General features: G+C 39.2%; 2 protein-coding genes and 1 long non-coding RNA gene across 3 annotated transcripts; all 3 read left to right on the forward strand.

The window, feature by feature from the left end:
• Nucleotides 1-1,089: 1,089 nt before the first annotated feature.
• LOC108442375 (colipase-like) lies at nucleotides 1,090-4,956 on the forward strand. Its single transcript, XM_017722383.2, has 3 exons — nucleotides 1,090-1,285; nucleotides 1,731-1,853; nucleotides 2,587-4,956. The coding sequence occupies exons 1-3, from the start codon at nucleotides 1,106-1,108 to the stop codon at nucleotides 2,713-2,715; spliced, it is 432 nt and encodes a 143-aa protein (XP_017577872.1). The 5' UTR covers nucleotides 1,090-1,105; the 3' UTR covers nucleotides 2,716-4,956.
• A 1,412-nt stretch (nucleotides 4,957-6,368) lies between these two features.
• LOC108442379 lies at nucleotides 6,369-8,026 on the forward strand. The gene is made up of 3 exons (XR_005129792.1): nucleotides 6,369-6,504; nucleotides 7,120-7,242; nucleotides 7,873-8,026. It is a non-coding gene; the product is annotated as an uncharacterized LOC108442379 (long non-coding RNA).
• Nucleotides 8,027-15,230: 7,204 nt separating this feature from the next.
• Nucleotides 15,231-17,777, forward strand: LOC108442374 (colipase-like). The gene is made up of 3 exons (XM_017722382.2): nucleotides 15,231-15,391; nucleotides 15,562-15,684; nucleotides 16,455-17,777. Exons 1-3 carry the CDS (start codon nucleotides 15,293-15,295, stop codon nucleotides 16,581-16,583), a joined length of 351 nt encoding a protein of 116 aa, XP_017577871.2. The 5' UTR covers nucleotides 15,231-15,292; the 3' UTR covers nucleotides 16,584-17,777.
• Nucleotides 17,778-22,954: the final 5,177 nt, after the last annotated feature.

The following is a 22,954-nucleotide window of genomic DNA, read 5'->3' on the forward strand; positions in this document are numbered from 1 at the left end:
GAGAGACAGAGAGAGAGAGGGAGAGCAAGAGAGAGAGAGTGAGAGAGAGAGAGAGGGAGAGAGAGACAGAGAGAGAGAGATAGACAGAGAGAGAGGGAGAGAGAGAGAGAGAGAGAGAGAGGGAGAGAGATAGAGAGAGAGAGAGAGAGACAGAGAGAGAGAGAGAGAGAGAGAGAGAGAGACAGAGAGAGAGAGGGAGAGCAAGAGAGAGAGAGAGACAGAGAGAGAGAGATGGAGAGAGAGAGAGACAGAGAGAGAGATAGACAGAGAGAGAGAGAGAGAGAGAGAGAGACAGAGAGAGAGAGAGAGAGAGAGAGAGAGACAGAGAGAGAGATAGACAGAGAGAGAGAGAGAGAGAGAGAGAGAGATAGAGAGAGAAAACCATCATGCCTGAACAGCTCCTGTGAAGGAAGGGCTGAAAAGTGGGTTGTGTTGGTTTTGGTTGTTTCGTTTATTTTGGATGAAATTAAAGAAATGGCTGCTGCGACCTTGACACCTGCCCCCAGCGTCTTCCTTGAGCCCACATGCCGTGCTACACCATATAAATACAAAAACAGAGTATTAGATTTAAAAAAGTTTAAGATTTTTAGGTAAAAATAAAATAATTCCACTTTAAGGTAAAATAAAGCTCTGCTGATGGTTCTAACAGTAAATCTACAATGAGAAACTGTCAAACACCAAAAACTCACAAAGCTGAAGTCAGCTTCTCTTTCACCAGCATATTTTTCCTGTTCCACCTTAAATGATACAGTAGGCACTATATAAGGTGAAACAGGAAAATTAGGAAAAGCCTTGTAAAAATCAAGGCAAAGTTTCCTGCCGGAGATGCGGGAAAAGAGGCTATAGGTGGTTTGATTTTTGCTGAAAGGACAAAATGGCTCTTCTTAAAACTTGCCTTGCTAACCCCTGGTGTGGCCTAATGGAAACGTTGCTCTGCTTGTGCAGCTGTCAGCTGATGCTTGAGGTCATAGTTATGTACTTTAGTTGTGTTTGAGAAAGAATGACCTTTACTAACATTGGCCCTTATGCATGATAACAGCTCTGATATATAGGACCAGCTTGGTCAGTGCCAGTGTGACTGGACAGCTGATGATCTAAAGACACCATGTTGGAGGCGCTGTTAATGACCACCCTGTGCCTGACAGCCGTGGCTCTGCCAGCTTCTCCTGATATTCCTCATATTCCTGCTCCTCCTGCTATTCCTGATATCCCTGATTCTCCACATGTTCCTCATATTCATGATCCTCCTGCTGTTCCTGAGGATGAAGGAATTATCATCAACCTGGTAAGAGCTGCATAACTTGTGTGTGTCCTTGGCTTTGCTATATGCTCTTAAATAAATGTGCCAAACTGCTTTCTTCAGAGTGATGTGCCACAGAAGAACCACTTTTGGTTCCCTGAAGAACTTTTCAGTGGATGATTAATTAAAAAAAAGTTTGACGCACTTTTTTAAGAATCTCTGCATAACGTGAAGATGTTCTATAGCAAATGTTTATAGAACTGTCTGTCCAAGCGGAGAACCAGGTATGAAATCTTTATTTTAAGAGTGGAGGGTGTGGAATGATAATGTTTTATAATGTTTTGCTATAATTTTATAATCTTTTAATGTTTTTATGTTTCATTTCATCATAATCTTCAGGTTAATCATCTTGCATATTACTGATCTGTATTTATTTCTGATTCTGGATTTTTTCTCTTTCTCTCTTTTCTATATAACTTTTGTTATGTAGAAAAATGGGGAGCTGTGTTTGTTCAGTGTGCAGTGTAAGAGCTCCTGCTGCCATCGTTCCTCTGGCATCGACCTCTTTCGCTGTGCTCCACGTGCTGCAGAACGAGAGACATGCTCCAAAAAGGTGAAGACCAGCACCACCAGCACCACACAGTAACTCTCAAGACCACTCTGACGGTCCAGCTACGTGTGGATCAGTACAGCTCAATGTAACTGAGGTTGAAGCTGTCAAAGAGATGCATTAACTTATTAAATCTTTGAGTATTCGGACCTGTTCCAACCGTTTAATACAGCCTCGTCGGCAAAATAAAATTTCTATAATATAGAAATTCAAATGCAACAACGTTTGACCTAAGCAAATTTTCAAGGGAGGACTTTTCACAGCTTGGCCCTTCAAAAACATGTCAAGGTCATAGAACATCTAATCTAAATATCCGGGTCTGAAGAGACTGATAAGAGTCACTTAATGGTCTAGTCTGGAATTGTCGCCCGTGGAAATCCAGGTTTTGGCATTAGTACAACCTTCCTACAACACTGACTGGACTAGACCAAGCTCTTGTCAAATACTCTTTCAACACACTCAGGGGTCCGAAGCACAACCACCATTACAAAATGTTCTTCCGTGTATTGCATGCAATTAAATATTTCAACCAGAGAGGTCTCCAAATCCCCACATCCTCAAATCCTACATACAATTACAGTGTTGAAAGAACCCAAGAAGGACTGTTTACTTGTGCAGAGGTGAAGCCTACAGTCGAGTTTGAGGAAGTTCAGGTCTACACATGATTTCAGATCAATGAAAATGTTTAAATGGAGCATCTCTGATGTCTAAACTAAGCATGTTCTACTCCACATAGACCCTGTATGGTACGTACTACTACTGCCCCTGTGAGAACGGACTTAAGTGCGAAGGTGACTGGTCTATTGGAGGATCAATCACCAACACCAACTTTGGAACCTGCACGGACCCCAACTCTCCCCACTGAGGCTGTCTGGAACATCCTTAATGCCCTTAAAGCTCTAATGATAAAATCATGCTGGTATGCTATGCATAGTACATTAAATATAATGCAGAAACCATAGATCTATAAGGAAATGTGAATGAGCTAAATGCAAGTCAAAATGAGTCAGTTCCTCTTTACAGCAGGTGATGTGTCTCAATTTTCTTTCTCAGTGCAGTTTTTAAAATATTTTAATAGCGTACTTTAGTGAAAGACCTCAATTATCAGCATAACATAAAGCATTGTGACTATTATTCATCAGTGTTGCATGTGGTCAAACATGATCGTAAAATGAATGCAACTAACAGACCTCATCTGCATGAATTAGGGAGTGACTTATGTAAATGTAAATGTAAATGAGGTACTGTCAGGGTGGTGCTTGATTTCATGCACTGTAATCAGTTTTAATATTCAACAATGTCATTTTTGTCGTAAACTCTAGTTTAGTAAGAATGTGTGTAAATTTGAATGTAATGTTTTTACAACTTGAAAATAAGTGCTTGTTTTGCAGTTAACTTCACCAAAACTATTATCAGAATCATCTAAAATGCCACCGATAAGAATAAAAATAGAAAATAACAATGATAATAATTTGTGCACGGGGCAAACCTGATTTCACTTGGTGACAACAACTGCTGGAACTATTCCAGGTAAAATTTTTTTTGAAAAATAGTCACACTGCACAATCACATCATACATTTTATTTTTTGTCACATCTTATTCTTTCCAATTTAATTGCGTTTAAAAACGTTTGGACTGTAGGAGGATAGTGCACTGACTGCTCGAGCTCAAACGCTGCCTACAAGCTCAGCCATTGGCTTACACTGTTGTTTTATTGGCTTCATACGGAGACATCTGCATGAATTAGGGCATGCTTCATGTTAATGATTGAAGTTAATTTACTATATTTTCTGTGTTCAAATGTCTTCTTGTTTCCATGTTGTGTGAAAGTTTAATGGATCAGACGCAGTTGTTCATTTATCATTAAAGGCAGTCAAATCTGTGCTGTATATTAATGAATAAGGGCCGATATATTTACACTTTTAATATAACAGTGACTGTGCCTTTTATGCACATTATTAGTGTCCCATGGAGTATATGGTGAAAAGACCACTGTTCGCTACATATACAGTGCCAGGATATTATGTTCCCAATAAATCTATTTTTTTGGAACACAACAAGCAAGAGTGCATTGTGAAAATGAAAAGGGTGGCAGACTGACCATACCTGATTAGCTCGTAGATGGAGGGTGTGAGGCACGAGTGGCTCTGGCAGGTCAGAACCTCGGGACAACAGCAGTGAGTGCCAGGATGCTTTGTCATATTCCACCTTGTGTAGCTTCCTGCAAACCTCTCTGCATCTTAAATTGGCCCGCAGCCCCATAAAGAGAAGCAAAATATGATTTAGAGTCATGGGATTATTAAAAGCTGGCAGAGAATAATTTACAATTCTAATGGCAGAGATCGCAGAGGGCTCACAATTGGATGAAATGTGTATTAGATAAGGGAAAATACAAAAATGGAGTTCACAAGACTAGAACTGAAAACTGTTTGACAGAAGAAAACATTTACTTTCTTAATTCTTTTGTTTTGCACTGAAGACTGAAGTACCTAATAAGTAATTGAAGTCACACGACTGATTGTATATACAATAAACTTAGATACAGCACCAGTTTCTCAAACCAGATTAAGCCAAAGATTAATTACTACTTGTTTTTGTGTTGCACCTTCATGCCGAAGCAAATTCCTAGTCTGTGAATCCTGTTCATTGACAATGGCAATAAAACTTCCTCTGATTCTGATTCTGATGCTGATTCTAAAGAAAATTATAAATTATAAATAATGGTAAATAAAGTTTAGCCCAAAATTACGGAAACCAGCACATAATGAGTAGAGCAATAAAACAGCCCAGTCGTTTCTTTAATATCCCAAATTACAACATACAGATATGAAAAGGTTGAACAGGTGAAATCAGTGTTTAGTCTTAGCCCTTAGAAGTTCGTATTCCCTCATTGCATTTTTTGTAAATGAGTTTGAAGCACTTTTTTAAGTTTAAAGAAACTCCCCAAACTTCGTGAACACATTTACCCATATGGTTTACAGCATTTCCAACTATTCCTAGGCTTGAAGCTTTTCCTCTGCACACTTAATGGTGTCATTTTTTTCTGGATTCAGGTTTTTCCTTTGGTGACAAATTTAGTTACATTATGAGCAACTTAAATAAAATCTGCAGAATTTCTTAAAAGAAACTTTTTTTGGTTTTTTTTTTAAAGTAAAATTTTGGTGTGTACCATACTATGGTAACAAAACCTTGTATCTCCATTTTTTACTTTTTTGCAGAATTTGAATGCTCCATTTGTGCGTTTGCATTGTGTTAATATTTTATGGTGAATGGACAAACAGAAATGGCCCAAAAATACTTGAAATTTTTTAATTATTTAATAAATCCATGACATATATTCAATTCTTCTTCTTCTTCTTTCGGCTGCTCCCTTTAGGGGTCACCATTGCCTCCTCTACTTTCACACCAACCATCTCCATGTCCACCTTCACTACATCCATAAACCTTCTCTGAGGTCTACCTCTTCTCCTTCTACCCGGCAGCTCCATCTCCAACATTCTTTGCCCAATATATCCACTATTCCTCCTCAACACATGTCCAAACCATCTTAACCTGGCCTCTCTGGCTTTATCTCCAAACTGCTCCACCTTCTCTGTCCCTCTGATCTGCTCATTTCTAAACTTGTCCATCCTGGTCACTCCCAACGAAAATCTCAGCATCTTCATCTCCGCCACCTCCAGCTCAGCCTCCTGTCTTTTAGACAGAACCACAGTCTCCAAACCAGACATCATAACAGGACGCACTGCTGTCTTGTAGACCTTCCCTTTCACTCTTGCTGCTATTCTTCTATCACACATCAGCCCTGACACCCGTCCCCACCCACTCCATCCTGCCTGCACCATCTTCACCTCTTTTCTGCACTGTCCATTGCTCTGGATGGTTGACCCAAGATATTTGAAGTCATCCACCTTTATGACCTCTACTCCTTGTATCTTCACCTTTCCACCTGCCTCCCTCTCATTCACACACATGTATACCATCTTATCTCTACTGACCTTCATTCCTCTCCTCTCCAGTGCAAACCTCCAACATTGTTGCAGTCAATAACTGCCTGAAATTTGAAACCCATCGACGTCCCCAGGTGCTGTCTTCAGTTCCTGCTGTTCTTGGGGTGGTTTTACCTTCAGTTTTGCCTAGCTGACACCAGTTTTAGTTCAAGCCCAGTTTTGTTTCACATAGAGTAATAAGCCATGCCATGGCTGTATGAGTATTATTGTAGTATAACTGCAACTAGTACACTTGTTGTAGGGGTCCTGGTGGGAATTAACCTTCTGTCATTGGTGTGGCCTAATGGAAACGTTGCTCTGCTTGTGCAGCTGTCAGCTGATGCTTGAGGTCATAGTTATGGACTTTAGTTGTGCTTGAGAAAGAATGACCTTTACTAACATCGGCCCTTATGCATGATAACAGCTCTGATATATAGGACCAGCTTGGTCAGTGCCAGTGTGACTGGGGACAGCTGATGATCTAAAGACACCATGTTGGAGGTTCTGTTAATGACCACCCTGTGCCTGATGGCCTGTGCCAGCTTCTCCTGAAATCCCTAAAATTCCTGCTCCTCCTGCTGTTCCTAAAATTCCTGATTCTCCACATATTCCACACAGTCATGATCCTTCTGCTGTTCCTGAATCTCAGGGAATCATCATCAACCTGGTAAGAACTGCACAATTGTCCTTTGACTTTAAAGTTGCTTGCCAAAAGCCTGGTTTCTTCAGAGTGATGCCATGGAAGGACCACTTTTGGGAGAACCTTTGGGAGAACCTGAAGAACCTTTTGGTGGATGATTCTTTAAATAACTTTTATTGTAAATGAGTTTGAAGCACTTTTTTCAAGTTTAAAGAATCTCCACACAATTTTGCTAAAATTTAAACTTCACTTAAATTTTACTCTTTTGCTTAATTTTTTTTAGAACTGTCAGAGCTGAGAACCAAGAATGAAATCTTGATTTTTCAGAGTGGAGGGTGAAGAAGGATAATCTTCAGATTAATTAATCTTGCATATTACTGTATCTGTATTGATTTCTGATTCTGTATTTCTCTCTGTTTAAACTTTGTTTGGTATAGTGTAGTGGTTAACACCTTTGCCTTTCACACTGTAGACTGGGGTTCAATCCCCACCTGGGCAAACACCCTACACTATACCAATAAGAGTCCTTGGGCAAGACTCCTAACACCACCTTGGCCTACCTGTGTACAAATGATCAAATTGTAAGTCGCTCTGGAGAAGAGCGTCAGCCAAATGCCGTAAATGTAAACTTCTATTCCACAGAAAAATGGGGAGCTGTGTTTGTTCAGTGTGCAGTGTAAGAGCTCCTGCTGTCAGCGTTCCTCTGGCATCGACCTCTTTCGCTGTGCTCCACGTGGTGCAGAGTGAGAGACATGCTCCAAAAAGGTAAAGACCAGCACCACCAGCACCACGCAGTAACTCTCAAGACCACTCTGACGGTCCAGCTACGTGTGGATCAAGCTTAAATATTCTGGCCTCTTCTAGCCCTTTAATACAGCCTTGTCAGCATATTAAGTATAATTTCTTTAATATATAAATTCAAGTGCAGCAGCATTTAACCTAAGAAAATTTTCAGGGATTTGACTTTTCACAACCTTGAAAAACCTGTGAAGGTCATGGAGCATCTAATCTGAATATCAGGGTCTAAGGAGACTTGACATTGGCAGAATTGTCTGACTGGACTAGACCACTGAGCATTAACTATGTTTCCTATTAATAAACAGTGGTACCTTTTTGTCAGCTCCTACTTCACCCTGTAAAGCATGACATAACCATTTAAAAGTCAGAGGTACTGGGATGCATTTGGATGCATACATCTTTACATATTAACGTTCCGCGCATGGACTCCTATCATTAAAAAGACGTGAGACTGGTCACTACATGTGCATCTGGCTACCCGCAAGGTTGCAAAAAAAAGCACTTCTGTAATTCATTTTCTTCCTGATAGCGACTCAAGGAAAAGGTTTAGTGGCAGCATCTCTGATACATAAACACAAAATTTTCTACTCCACACAGACCCTGTATGGTACATACTATTTCTGCCCCTGTGAGAAAGGACGTGATTGCAAAGGTGACTGGTCTATTGGAGGATTCATCACCAGCACCAACTTTGGAACCTGTGTGGACCCTAACTAAGGCAGTCTGGAACTGCCTTATTGCCCTTAATGCCATAATGATGAAATCCTGCTGGTATGTTGTGTGTAGTATGTTAGACATAATGCAGAAAACAGACCTATAAGGAAATGTGAATGAGCTAAATGCCTAGTCAAAAATGAGTCAGTTCCTCTGTACATCAAGTTCATTTTTTCTCAGTGCAGCTTTTAAAAATAGTGTACCTCAGTTAAAGACCTTAATTTTCAGCATAACATATTCCAAGCATTTTGGTTCTTATTCATCAGTGCTGTGTATGGTCAGTGCAACTCACAGGCATGTATTAGCATGTTATGGAGTATAGTTTGAAAAGACCACTGTTCGCTATAAATACTATGCCAGGATATTATGTATTATGTATTGTGAAAATAAAAAGAGCTGGATTACTATGTTCTGTATTCTGCTTTTATCTGGTCTATGGCAGGGTAGAAGACTGAACATACCTGCTCAGCTTGCAGATGGAGGGTGTGAGGGACGAGTGGCTGTGGCAGGTCAGAATCAGGGGAGAGCAGCAGTGAGTGCAAGGATGCTTTGTCATATTCCACCCTGTGTAGCTTCCTGCAAACCTCTGCATCTTAAGTTGGTCTGCAGCCCCATAAAGAGAAGCAAAATATGAGTCATGGGATTATTAAAAGCTGGCAGAAGGTAGTTGAAAACTCTAATGGCAGAGATCGTAGAGGACTCCCAATTGGATGAAACATGTAATGGATAAGGGAAAACACAAAGAAGACCAGGACTGGGAACTGCTGGCCTGAGGAAAAATGTGCTTTTTTTAATTCGTTTGTTTTACACCGAAGGCTGAAGTACCTGACAAGTAACAGAAGTCACATGACTGATTGTATATACTGTAAATTAGATATGTGACCAGTTTCTCAAACCCAGATTAAGCCAAAGCCTAAAGAGAATTTGCAATGGTAAATAAAATTTAGCCCAAAATTTTGCTTAATACGTCTCTGGGAAAAAGCACATAACGATTAGAGCGATAAAACAGGCCAGTCTTTTCTCCAATAGCCACAAGTTTCAGCACACAGATATGAAAAAGGTGGAAATTGTTTTTGGACAGTGTTTAATCTTAGTCCTTAGCCCTTAGAAAAGACTGTACTTCTACATTTCACCTTGTCATGATTGGCTCCTCCCACTCCTCCATGTGCCCTTTCTGGTCGTCCATGTGCCCATTTGTTTTTCTGTCTAGTCCTGCCCCTTGTTTTGTGACTCCGCCCCTGTTTCGTTCCACCTGTCCCTCATCATCCTTGTGTTTGCCCCTAGTTTTGGCTGGTCTTTGTTTGGATGTGTGATCGTGTTTGATGTGTTGGATTTGTTTGGTGTGTTTCTCATTATGTCTGTTCCCCGATCTCTTCGCCTTGGCTATCTGACCATGGACTGTTCTTACCCCTTATCTTGGATTTGCACTTAATAAATCTCGCTTGTCTCTGCACATGCATCCGCCTCATCATCGCTCCGCGTTACACACCTGAAAAAATGAACCCAACTTGCTGAACACATTTACCCACATGTTTAAAAGCATTTCCAGTATTCCTAGATGAGTTGTAGAAAATTGTAATTATAAGCCTCTGCATGTAAGCTATGAAACCGAAGGCACTGCAGGCATCACAGAGATATCGCAGCAGCAGGTGGTGCATTACCACACTGCAAAATATCAACGTTGAGTGTTTTCAGTGTTTTTGAGATTTGGTTTACAAAATATTGTTTTTGTCCATCTAAACAAAATTTTTGCTTTACATTATTTCATTCAATGTACTTGTGTTGAATAAAACCAGACAAATTGCTTGTTACCACACTGCTATTTTTTATGTTGAAGTGACAAACCATTTAAAGTGTAATCCACATTTACTTGACTGTGGATTCCATATAAAATGTTTATTGAATCACAACTATGGCAATGCCTAAAACTTACTTTCAGAACCTCATATAGTCCGTGTCTTCGGGGTAACTAGCATCTGTGATGAAAACAGACAGGTTTCACTTTCTGGGAAATTGTCTGCCCCCAACTGAAACTGAGTTGTTAATTTGATCACTTCATGGTTTGACATTCTGCCTGTTCATGCCTTTTGGCCACTGACCCATGTAATATTTTACCTGGGTAAATTTCAGTTTGGCTCTTCAAATACATGTCAAGTTCATAGAACATCTAATCTGAATTTCAAGGTCTAAAGAGATAAGAGTCACTTAAAAAGTTTACTCCGTAATGACGAATGGTGGTCCAGGTTTTGGCACTGGCTCATTTTGCCCTGCTTTCTGAACTCGTCCTGGCATCCATGCAAAACAATTAACAAATAGCTAACTTGAACAGTATCAGTAAATCTGTAGATATAAAACAACAAAGCTACCGCTTAGCTCATGTCTTGCAAGCAACAATAAGATCACTATTTGAACAACTGCATTTAGAAGCTATAATATTACTTCATTTATAGCATAATCTATGTATTCCTAGTCAAGGCTGGATAGGAGAGAAAGTTTCTCATCAAACTTGTAAAAGTCAGTCTAGTGTATTCTCAGTACATTTGGAGCTTCGGTTAGCATCATTAAATTCATTTATCGGTTGGTGAGCCAGTCTGAGGAAGAATTTGGATTGAAGCCAAAGTTTTATTCCAGAAAGAAATCAAGAAGTAGTCTGGGAGCTGCAAATTAGCACCAAAACCATCCCTACTGCTATTGTGTGAGATGAAAGGCCCTGTGGGAAATCCGTCTGAACCTCGGAGACACGTTAAGCTGTCTTTGCTGAAGGAAATAAGAATGAATGTATAAACTGAAAACTTAATTAAGGCTGAGAAAGCACAGCTATAGTTTATAGAGCTAGTGAGTCATAAACTGGGACACAGAAGGGTCCGTGCTACAGTTGATCCATAAATTGTTGAGGAAAGTCCAAAATGATTAAATGCAAGAACACTGCTTATTGGAGTTTTTATTACCAGTGTTTCTCTTTGTCAATAAACATAGTTAACCCTCTACTGCACAGCTGCCACATGGCAACAATTACTTATTTTTTATCTTAATTTTACTGAAAATCAGTAATATAAAATCTGTGCTTTGTCATTTAATTGTGGAAAAGGGTCTTTTGCTTTGAAAGGACAAATACTTCATGACATCACATGACCAGGAATTCTTATTATGATGTTGTTATTACCACACATTTCAAATATCAATTGAAATTGTGTTTATTTGTAAATATTGGGTTATACATTTCACTAAGTATGAGTTGCATTTGTTTTCAATAAAAGGCTAAAAGGATGTTTTAGGAAAAAAATGATGGTGCTTTTTTATTTTATTTTATGGTGCTATGGTACAATTATGCATTGTAGACAAATGGCAACAATTTACCAAGTAACCCACTAAATTTTTAGAAATAATTTTTTTCAAAAGTGTCCAGTATTTAAGCAATTTCAAACAACAAAAACACATTAAAACGTTTTATTGTCTTTAAGTAATAATTCAGGCAGCAGAGGGTTAACAATGAAAATGATAAGTCAAGTAACTGACCGTTACTTAAAAATACACCACAAGAGGGCGCTCTTACCAAGCCGGAGCTCAAAGCCTATTATGTTTCCACACAACAGACCCCTTTCATATTCATGCCGTTGTGGTGTCTGTGGTTTATGTTTAACTGTGTTTATTTATTCATTCATTCATTCATTTAGGTTTCTATTGCCATGCCCAACTGACGGTGCCATGTGCAATTATAATCATATGCATAAGAGCCTGTAGCCTAAACATTATTTTCCATTTTTTAATAATTTACATTGTTACACTCTATTGAACAAAAAACATAAAATCATTAAAGTATTGCTCATTAATGACAAACTAATTAATAAAAATGAAATCTTTATTAATATTTTATCTTTGTTGTTTAATGCAGATATTCTGGGCTTTTTGTTTTAGTCTGTAAAAGCAAGGATGAAAAAAAAGGGCTGTTTAGCTTACATTAGCTAGCTTAGCTAGCTAGCTATATAGCTATCTTAGTAATGTTTTCCACAGGTAATAAAAAAATTACACATGTACTTTTAATGTTTTCTTAAAAATGAACTAATATTCAACTATAAATATTGACAAATGGCATATAAGGTTAAAGGTCTAAGTTACAGCTACGAGACTGATGGTGGAAACAAGAGCTGTAGCTGGCGAACTAACATTAGCATTAGCTAACGTGAGTCAATTTCACTTGAAAAATGCGGCACCTAACTGTATCGGTTCCACTGAACAGTAGGTCTAAAAATCTGTTTTATGTAAGTTTACAGTTTTTCCTGTCAGAGGCGTCACGATTGGCCCCTCCCAGTCCATGTGTTCATGTTTTGGTTTTGTCCAGCCCCTTGTTTTGTAACTCCTCCTCTGATTGTCTCTACCTGTTTTCCACCTGTCCCTCGTTATCCCTGCTGTATTTAAGCCCTGTGTTTGCACGTTGTGTTTGCTGGTCTTTGTATCGGTCTGTGTTTGATGTATTGGTCTGTTTGCTCGTCGTGTTTGTATCGCTGGTTATAGTCTGGTTTTCTCCATATTGGCTCTATGACCCTGGACTGTCTTGACCCTGATTTTGGATTTGCCCTCAATAAAAGTGGCTTACCTCTGCACATGCGTCCGCTACATCGCTCCCCGTCACACCGTGCTGCTGACTAATGAAGATAACTGGCTCTGTTATAACAAAATCATAAAATCTGTTATGATTTTAACAAATGAAGCCATTGGCTGGGTCGTTACTGCGACAGAGTCACTAACCCAACAGCCGAGATCCCCAAACTATCTAAAAACTACCTAGCACTGTGGAACCATCCCAGCAGGCTCAACCCAGCATTTGGCTGCTTTGCAGACACTTTTAACTGCCTTGGAAGCCTCTGCTAAAAGAAAGAGGAGCGTAGATCCTTCTGTACTAAATAATTTTACACCAATTTCAAACCTTCCTTTTTTAAAAATAAAAGTAGAAAAGGCTGTTTTAACAATTAAATGCATATCTGATGTCAAACAAGTTATAAGAGAAGTTCAGTCAAGTTTTTGTTCTAACCATAGTACTGAGCCAGCCCTGGTTTGTGCTGTCAGTGACCTCAGGCTCAGGACTGATGCCTGAAATCCTTCTGTTCTGGTCTTAATCTGTGAATCTTAATGCAGCTTTTGATATCATTGATCACAAGATTCTAACCTACCACGTCCGGCCATGCAAGCTGATTGGTTGAGAAGCATTCTAACCTTGCTGATATTTCGCAAAGCAATGAGTTTGACAGCTGTGGGAGACGGTCAAGCCATTTGAACGTTTTTACTTCTTACTTTGCGCACAAAGAGAAAACGGACACTTTTAAGATCACATTTGACCCACAGCTGATTTGGTCAGACTCTGAAGATGAGCAAGCCTTTCAGTCAGTAGCTGTGACAGAAAAACACCCTAACCTTAACTGTAAGATGCTTTACAGACTGGCTGGAACAAAACAACATTAATATTGTTCAGGCGAAAACGGACAAAACTGAGCTAAACTTGATATTGCAGCAGTTTTATGGCTCATTCCAATTTGGTCAGACTTTGAAGATGAGACTACACATTATGCCGAATAGTATTCGGCTGCTTTCTAGCTAATTCGGTTTGTTTAGGTGTTCTTCTGTCACACACGATGGTCCTGTGTCAACCTGTGTAAAATTGGAGTACATTAGGTAAACTAGGTTATTTTTCTAGCGCTACCTCGCCATGTCCTCTAAAGAGCTAACCAGCTAGGTGGGCTTTGTAGCTGGGTTTATTAGACCTGCTTCTGGAAGACTACCAGCTCCACACGGTTTCAACTGTTCCTTACATTAAAACACCTAATCTAGCTCATCAACGGATTACTGGGCTCAAGTGTTGGGTCAGGAAACCGTTGAATCTGCGGTACTGTGGGCTTGAGGGAAATAATGCAGCACTGAACTAAAGAGAGTGATTACTGCTGCTGTGAGATAGATGATAGACATCATCATCATCATCATCCTCGTTAGCCGCTTAGGCCAGATAGGGTCACAGTAGCAGTTGTTATGCTGTTTCTACCCACAGAATGTCTGTGTGGGTCACTGAAACAGGCTTTCTATCTCAGCATGTTACTTTACAGAGCGCTGCTGCTCCAAATGACTTTCTTCACATTAATACAGTGAAAAAACTTTAGATATTTAAGCAATTTAGCCCCATTATCAGCATGACTAGCAGAGTTAGCCCTAGTGGACATCTGCGAATCTGAAAGGTGGAGCAGCTTCATTCATTCATAAACAACTAAATCTGTTCTTTAGTGCTCACATTAAGTTATATCATTATACCCAGGTTGACACAGGACCCATAAACTTGTGTAACATTAATAATTTAAAAGGAGTATGATAAACATTGCTCTTAATCTCGGATATGCCAGTTATACACAACACAGACCTGTTTGTCCAAATCAGTTGACCAATGGAGAGTCCGCATGAATGCCCTCTAAAACCTGGCCCCTGCTAAAAAGTGCCAAAAGTTAGAAGCTAAAAAGATGCAAAACAGTGATTTCAGAAAAATATATCTGCAAAATCAGCAAGTAGAAAGAAAATTGAAGCACAAACAGACAAAATGTGTAATACATTTGCGTCAGAATAAGTGAAAATAAGTAGTAATTAAATAGTAAGTAGTAAGTTAAGTTTGATTTAACTGGCAACTGATTTGACATTTTGATACTTAATTGTGGATTTTATTCTTTTATTTGAAACTTTTTGGCAGATTATTATTTTATTATTCATTATGTATTATTTTATTTGAAACTTTTTTTATGCTTCCTAACTGTAGAACTAAATTCCACCTCTTATTAGACAATAAATCTCAGTGCAGATGTTTGAGAAACATTCAAAAATATATCTCTTTAATGTATCGTTTAATTAAACCTCTACATCTCTTGGTATTTATCTTTTTAATTTGATCAGTGTAATTTCCTTACAGGATTTTCTAACAGTTAAGCTCCATCACTGGTCTGTACGGCCAACATGAATGCCAAATTAACACTGGTAGTGCGTGTGGTCTCCAAAGAAGGGCAGGAATTTGGCATAAAGCAGTTTGTGAAAACTGACACCTGTTTCCTTCATTTGTTTGTGAGCAAATTCTTTCTGATTGGAGATTTTGAGGGTTAGACCATTTATTTTGGATTAGGTACAAAGATGTCGTACATTTTGAAAAAGGCTGAAAGTTTTTAGTGGAAAACAGGTGGTCCTATGTACACAAGCCAAAAGTGGAAAGGTCCATGTTAAAGGGAAGCATCCAGCAGTCTGCTGTGCTCAGTGTGAGAGTGACAAGACATCTGACAACACAATGTTTAAGGCTATTATGGTCTTTACTCTGTGCCTGATGGCCATTGCTCTGGCCACCTCTGCTGATTCTCCGGAAACTACAGGCATTTTCATCAACCTGGTAAGAGTACAGGAACCAGACAGCAAATGATATGATTGAATAACTGAAAGCAATGCATAAGTTGCTCTGCTATATATGCACATCTACAAGTACTTCTTTGTAGGTACATTACTGCATATGTATCTGTCTCTGAATCTGTGTTGCGCTCTCATTAATCATTGGTTCTACAGGCAAATGGAGAGCTATGTGCCATCAGTAGTCAGTGTAAGAGCTCTTGTTGCCATCGGGTGAGTGCCATCAGCTTAGCTCGCTGTGCTCCACTTGCCGCAGAGCGAGAGACATGTTCCAAAAAGGTATAGACCACCACCACCACCACCACCACCACCACCACACAATAGTCACACTTACAACCAATCAGACAGTACAACTATGTATGGATCTGCATAGCTCAGTTCTATTTGAGGTTGAAGAAGCTGAGAGATGGTTACATTAACTGTTCAACACTTGGTCATTTAATATGGAAGCTAGTTTGTCACCCATTAATTAAATAATTCAGCATTTTCTGTGTAAATGAAAGCAAGAATGAAAAAGTTTTGGTGTAAATGTGGTACAAACACAAAAAAACATTTTAGTTGAGGCAAAGCAAAACTCTTATCTGAACACTGACGTCTGAGGAGACTGATAAGAGTTATGTAAGTCTAATAAAAAAGGCTTAAATCGCAGTACTGGTTCTGGAATTGATCCAAGGTTTGGGGGTCGAGTAAGGACATTTGTTGGAAACCATGTTATGGCAGGTGCCTTCAACATCTAAATGAAGCTGTACCTAACCAAGTACTACACTGCACTCCTTTCTTAGATCTGTACATCCAAGATCAGAACCTAATTTTAGGAAATGTTCTTGTTTGAACAGATTGTACTGTTGCAAACTTTTTTCTGCAAATGATCACCAAGTTTGGAAAAAGGCACTTCAGTAGGTCTTTTTCTCCCTAAGAGTGTCCTCAAATCAGTTAAAGTTACCGAATGTTTAGTGGTAGCATTGTGCTGTTTACAGTGGGCTATGTAGGATGTGAATAGATGTTGAGAACCTCAGATGCTTGAACACTGGATTTTCTCCTCCACACAGAGTTTGTATGGAACATATTACTTCTGCCCTTGTGAGGATGGACTCAAATGTGACGGAGACTGGTCGATTGGGGGATCCATCGTCAACACCAACTTTGGAACATGTGTGGATCACAATTCTCCAAACTAAGATTTTCTTCACAGTAATTGATCCCGGAAAAGTGTCACAGAATGCCTATATGTATAATAAATAAGGACTTGTGTTTTACTTTAATACTTTAATAAAAGTATTAAAAGCGCACCCCTCTCACAATGCATCACATTCAAAGCACATCAAGGGCCGGTTTTCCAAACCCAGATTAAAACTAAATCTAGACTTTCCTTTGTCGTTTGTCCATTGATACCGAAAAAGTCCAAGTTTACATTTACAGCAATTTGATCAATTTACATAGCTATGTGAAGGTAGTGTTGGGAATCTTGTCCAAGGACTCTTATTGGCATAGTATAGGATGCTTATCCATGCAGAGGATTGAACCCCAGTTACTACACTATAAATATATTATAAAATAAACTCCAGGAAACCAGATTACGCTTAATCCAGGAAACCAGCGCTATATGTGCAGTCCTAATGTATCACAAAATGTGCATGTAAAAGGATTGGATCAATATGTCCTAAGCCTTGAATATTCTGATTAGTAGCAGACTGTTGGTACCTGCTGAGCATGCAGATGGTGGTGCTGCTCACACATACCACATGGACCAGTGTGAAGAAAGAGTTAAATCCCAACCCTCGTCCTGAAGTGACCCTGTCCTGCACATCTGAGTGTTTTTCCTGCTCTAAAACACTCACTTCAGCTCAGGAACGGTTGATTAAATAAGAAATTCATTAAACCAGGTCTTCAGGAAAAACACCAGCATGTGTACTGGTCCACTGCCATAGTGTGTCAGAATCAGTGGGAGACAGCAGTGAGTGTAAGGATGGTTTGTTGTGTTTATCATTAGAACACCTCCTGGTGTTTCCCTGCATCAAAGTTCTCCCGCAGCTCCACGCAGAGGAGCAGAGTCTGTTTTGTAGTTGTTGGGGCAGCAGCCTTAGAAAAACAGCATGAAAACTTGGTGCAGCTCATAGAGGGCTCCACAAGTAGCTGAAATACATAAATCTACACTGCTTAACCACTGGGTTATTCACATACAGCATACTAAAGAATATAGCAATCAGGAAAAGGTCTGTCCTGCATACAATAGCCTTTAATACCATTCATTATAGACATCTCCACCTACACTTGTCTCTTGTTAGGCAGCAAAGACAGAAGGAGTGAAACACACTGTTGGCCTTAAAAAGTAAAATCTCAATAACTGCTCTCAATAAACCCCCTTAGGCCAAGCCCTGCCTGCAGCCACTGTCTGTTTATTCTTTATTATTCCCTTGCGACAACTGAATATGCAGCTTTTTAACCAACTTCTCAGTGTCTCAGTGAGCTGGAGCTGTGGAGGTTAGCTTTGCACTGGCCTTTAAAATCAGGCTGATGACTAGACCTGTAAGTCAACATGTAGCATTTAGTGTTTTATCTTAATTACCATGTTTTTGTCTTTTATAGTTTCCATTGATTTCTCTAAGTCACTTGAATTGACATTTGAAGAAACAAATGTAGTTATATATATTTATATATATATATATATAGTCAGGTCCAAACCTCTGATCAAATCAGGGGCTGATGAAGGTAGATGCTTTTTTCTTCATGGCATTTGTGGCATCAGTCATGTGAGGCATATTGCTTTTTTAACAAAGGAAGCGAATCTGCTTCATGCTGTGGAGACTGCATTGTTTTTTTACTGCTTAATAAATGTTTTGCTTTCTACATATTTATGTAAATCTCCTTCCCATTCTGTTAATCTTCAGCATCACACTCACATCTGCAAATGCAGGAGGATTACTCACAGCTCGAGCGTCTGAACCTGGGTTGTGTGCTGTTCGCTTTGTTAGGTTTTATGAAACTAAAATTTGGTCATTTGGTTTGAATCTGTCTCTTTCAATCTTCTCCCAAAATTAAACCATGCTTTTACACAGTTTGTAGAAAATAAAACTCTTGCAAGAATGCCAGGCATACAGGTCTCTGCAGGGCCCCAGGCCTTGACCTCCAACATACTGGGAAAAAAGCATTAGGCCTTTTAACATATTAGGAAAATAGTGTCCTGTGTACATTTTGTATTTCATGTTTTATTTTTTTAGAACATTAAATTCCTCAAAAAACTAATTGTGCACTAAAATTAGAAGACTTAAGCCTGCTGTGACTACATGCATGTCGACCTCTTTCAGCCCCAGGTTTAGGCGTCTCGCCAAGCTGCTGAATAGGCTGGAATCACTTTACTATCACCTAAATCCTTGCCAATCTGAATTACAAATAACAAAGGAAGTCTGTGTGACCTCCAAACAAGGGCAGGAAGAAGTCTGACGTAGATCAGTGGGAGAAAAGTGACACCTGTTTTACTTGTTGTTTTATAAGTGAGACCCATGTCCCTCCTGACTTGAGATTATGAGGTTTGCACCATTTGTATGGGACTGGGGCCAAATAGGAAGGTCAACACTATCGAAGAGGCCAAAGGTAAACAGGTGTGTCTACATACACAAAAAACATTCTGAAAGGTTTGAGCACCCTGCAGTTAAAGCCACTCACAGCCTTTTCTCACAGTATTGTGGAGAAATTTGATTGGATGTCTGACTGTTTGCTTGAGGCCTTGAGGCACAGTGCATCAGCCAGGTGATTGATATCACTAGTTTGTCGAAGCTGCAGCTCGATTCACTTCAATCGATCACTGCATTGTAGATTCTAATGGATTTGATTAGAGTTAGCTGTAAACGTGTCAAGCATCCATAAGGCGTTCATAAGCCTGAAATGGACAGAATAAACACTTTGACAAACTAGAATTACTGTTGGATGCTGTGAGGAGACCTTAAAGGGCCTATATCATGGGAAGCTGAACACTCTTTATATTTTAAATAAAATATTAAAGTGCTTGATTTAGTGTTTTTTTTTTTCAAAATGTACCATTCATGTACCATCAAGTCCATACAGTCCATATATGGAAATTAAGCTGTAATTTCATTATTGTTTTAGAACTGTACATATAGCACTCCTACATTCCTTTATGTATAAATTATTGCATTAGTTTATAGTTCAACTATATATTAATCCAGAAGACCAATCTGTGCACTATGGACCCCTCAAGATACCACTAAGCAAGTTCGTTGTTTGGTGTAAGAACTGTAAATCATGTCCAATAATCCAATACAATAGCCACGCAAATGTGAAAAGCCTGGGGCCATCATGACAACATTGGCACTTATTGCATTTATGACTGAGTTTTATCAACACAGCACCCTTTTTTTCATTTTACTGTACAGAAATGAGATATTGCTTTTGGACCAAAGCTGGATATTACATCTGACATGTGGTAAGCATGATTGCACTGTGGTTTGCTTAACAGTTGTCCTCTGTAAGTCAGGTGTAGTCATTATTTTAATTTAGATACCACAGAGAAAAAAATCTGTTGGGTGTTTCAAGAAGTAATATATATATATTCCATGTATACAGAACATATTTGATTACCCAGGTATGTCATGAAATAGTTGGGATATTCTGCTTTTTAATTCCTTGCAGGCCTTTGGAATCATCCTGATCTCCTAGACCAGGATGTTTAGCTCAGCCATTAAAAGGGCCATATTAAAAAATCTCATCAAATCTGTGGGCTGAGAAAAAAAATAATAATAATGTTGTGCTATAATCTGAACTGGCCATTGTTTATTCATATACAAAAACCTCAGCAGTAAAATACAAGTACTTGTCATAGACATAGATCATTTTTGTGGAGCGCAACAATTTTATTTCTCACATCCTCAGAAAGTTCTTTGCCATGAGTTGCCGTGTTGACTATCCAGTGGCCAGTATGATGCCAAATTGTACCCAGAATACCAAATTTAACAGCCCTGCTCCCCATTCACACCTGGAACCCTGTAACTTAACGAGTCACACGACACAAATGGGCACAATCTGGTCACGTTCACTGTGAGGTGTTTAGACATTAGACGTTAATGTCTGTGTGTTGTTCTTTTCAGAGGACAGTAAATCTGCACTGCTATACGAGCTGCACACTGACCACTTTAAGTTACATCCGAGTTTCATTTCTATAGTGTTGTTCCATGAAAAGATGAAAATATTTGCAAAAATGTAAAGAGTGTACTCACTTTATATATATATATATATATATATATATATATATATATATCAACATTATCTCTTATAATTTTAGAACTCCTAATGCAATCTCCATAAAGTCACCTCTGTCAGCCAACTTTCAGTTACATAACTGTTTGCCTGTAACTGCTTGTCTTTTAAATCAGACACCTTTGAAGATAATCTCCAGTAGTGTGCTCTGTGCATGAGAAGGACGATACTGGTGAGACCAGTGGTGTTTATGAAGTTTTCTTCTCCCAGATCAATGGTCTGTCCCCTTTCTTCTTCTTTGTTGACCTTCTGGCCTCCTTGCAACTTTCTCTAAGATGATTGCAGCATCACGGCTTCAAAGCTGAAGTCCAGCATGGGCCTGGGACCAATTTTCTCTCACCTCTCGGCTATATCTGATGAGGCTCACCATTCAGCAGAAACACACTGACTTACTTCAGTGGGCTTCACATTTTCTGGTCATGACATAGCACTGCTCTAAGGGGTTAGAATAATAATCCTAATAGGCTGGCCCAATATTGCACAGTGAGTCCATTGAGTTCCTTGATGGAAATCAATAATGAGCTGAGGATCACAGGGCTCAGAAATGTGAGGAAGTTCATTCCTGTGTAGTGTGAAGAGAGTTGTGAGTTGAAATGAATAAGGAGTGTACTGCTAATGCGCCATGAGAGGGCAGTGTTTCTTTTTGAAGAAAATCACTGAAGAGACAAAGACCCCAGCAACACCAATGACACCACTTTTCTGCGTTGCTTTGGCCTCCTTGGCCTCTACATTAGAAATAATACTTCTGTACAGCTTCCCTTTCACTGATGAACTACCATGCAGCAAGCAATAGACCAAATACCATCTCCATTCATTAGCACTGGAGACACACACAGCCTTGATGTAATGGTCCTCTTTTGACCTGGTAATGCCTCTCTTCTGTCTGCACTCCGTGATGATGGATAGGTCTGCTCAGTGTGCAAACGCCTTATGTGGTCATCTGTCACCTCTAATGACAACAGCAAACTCTCCAACAACAGCAGCCAGTCATCCTATTTATGGACAGCTGCTTGCACAGACTGGATAACAATCTTGCATGATTGCTGCTGGGTATTAAGTGGAGGGGCTCTGGCACATGAAGTACAGGGGCAGCTTTATCATTAAGGTAAACACTCATTACTATTCATGCTCTTAGCCTGCCTTACAGCCTGCTCTGTGGCATACACACAGAGACCCCAAGTGTGCAAAAATTTAGTACCACCACAGAGCTTTACTCCAGCTGTAAAACACACAGCAATGTATTATCAAATGGAGCCGGGGGCCAGACGCAAACTAAAGCTGCAAATCAAGAGTTTTACCCTTCTACAGTGTCACCATTCATTTGTTAGTCTCCACTAACTTCTGTGTGCTGCTGTGAATATGATTACACCCAAACTGGCTCTGGATATTGCTCCCATGCAAAAAAATAAATAAAAATACAATGAAAAAGTACATTAATACATTCCAAAGTGGTGTATATCCATTTGTAACAAGAAGACATCTGAAAACTGTTTAATGTTGTTGTATAAGTCATTTTTATTTCTCTAATAATCTATTATGGTATTATTGTGGTAGGAATCATAATATAGCATTGATATTTCCTGTATATGTAAGCCTAAATGAAAACTGATGAAAGTTATGTTTAATGTCTTTTGAAATGAAGCCCTTCATATAAAAAATACAAAATCATTAGAGTAGATTGATGTGAATGTCAGAATTGTTCACAGTGGCAGTGACAGGAACCAGATGTCTGACGAGTTCAATGCCTTTAAAAACTACACTATACCACACATTACCATATTATTACTACATATACGTTGCCTGTTGTCTGAGTCATTGTTTATCAATGGCTTTGAGAGAAAGTTTCGGCTTAAAATGTATTTTTAAAATACATGCAGGGAAAAGATGTACACAAAGGTAAAAATAGTAAAGAAAACGTCAGATGTACTAGTATTTTACCATTATCAACATTTCATTTAAAAATTCAGAAGAAGGTGTGAAAAACAGGGGGTTCTTGGGGGTCTGGGACTCCCTAATTCACCTCTTGGACCCCCTGAATATCTCAAAAACAAAACTGAACGGGGATACCTGAAAATAAACTGATTATGATGTTATCCTGGCAGTTAGGAAATAATAGACGCTCAAATACAAATTCAAGGAAAGATTATCATTAAGCTGCTTCACCCATAATCACTGAGCATCTGTCTTTGGTATTCTATACTAACTAGAGATGTGGCACTGGTCTGCCTCAGGGTGGCATGGATTGGATCACCCAGTTGGCTCCTCATAACCTAGCAAC

Source organism: Pygocentrus nattereri, chromosome 28 (genome assembly GCF_015220715.1).
Source record: "Pygocentrus nattereri isolate fPygNat1 chromosome 28, fPygNat1.pri, whole genome shotgun sequence".
NCBI lineage: Eukaryota > Metazoa > Chordata > Actinopteri > Characiformes > Serrasalmidae > Pygocentrus > Pygocentrus nattereri.

Excerpts from the sequence above, each read along its gene's own strand:
- LOC108442375 (XM_017722383.2), top strand. The coding sequence starts at position 1,106 with ATGTTGGAGGCGCTGTTAATGACCACCCTGTGCCTGACAGCCGTGGCT. Across the intron at positions 1,286-1,730 it reads AAGGAATTATCATCAACCTG|AAAAATGGGGAGCTGTGTTT; the intron begins GTAAGAGCTGCA and ends TTTGTTATGTAG. Across the intron at positions 1,854-2,586 it reads GAGAGACATGCTCCAAAAAG|ACCCTGTATGGTACGTACTA; the intron begins GTGAAGACCAGC and ends TACTCCACATAG.
- LOC108442374 (XM_017722382.2), top strand. The coding sequence starts at position 15,293 with ATGTTTAAGGCTATTATGGTCTTTACTCTGTGCCTGATGGCCATTGCT. Across the intron at positions 15,392-15,561 it reads CAGGCATTTTCATCAACCTG|GCAAATGGAGAGCTATGTGC; the intron begins GTAAGAGTACAG and ends TTGGTTCTACAG. Across the intron at positions 15,685-16,454 it reads GAGAGACATGTTCCAAAAAG|AGTTTGTATGGAACATATTA; the intron begins GTATAGACCACC and ends TCCTCCACACAG.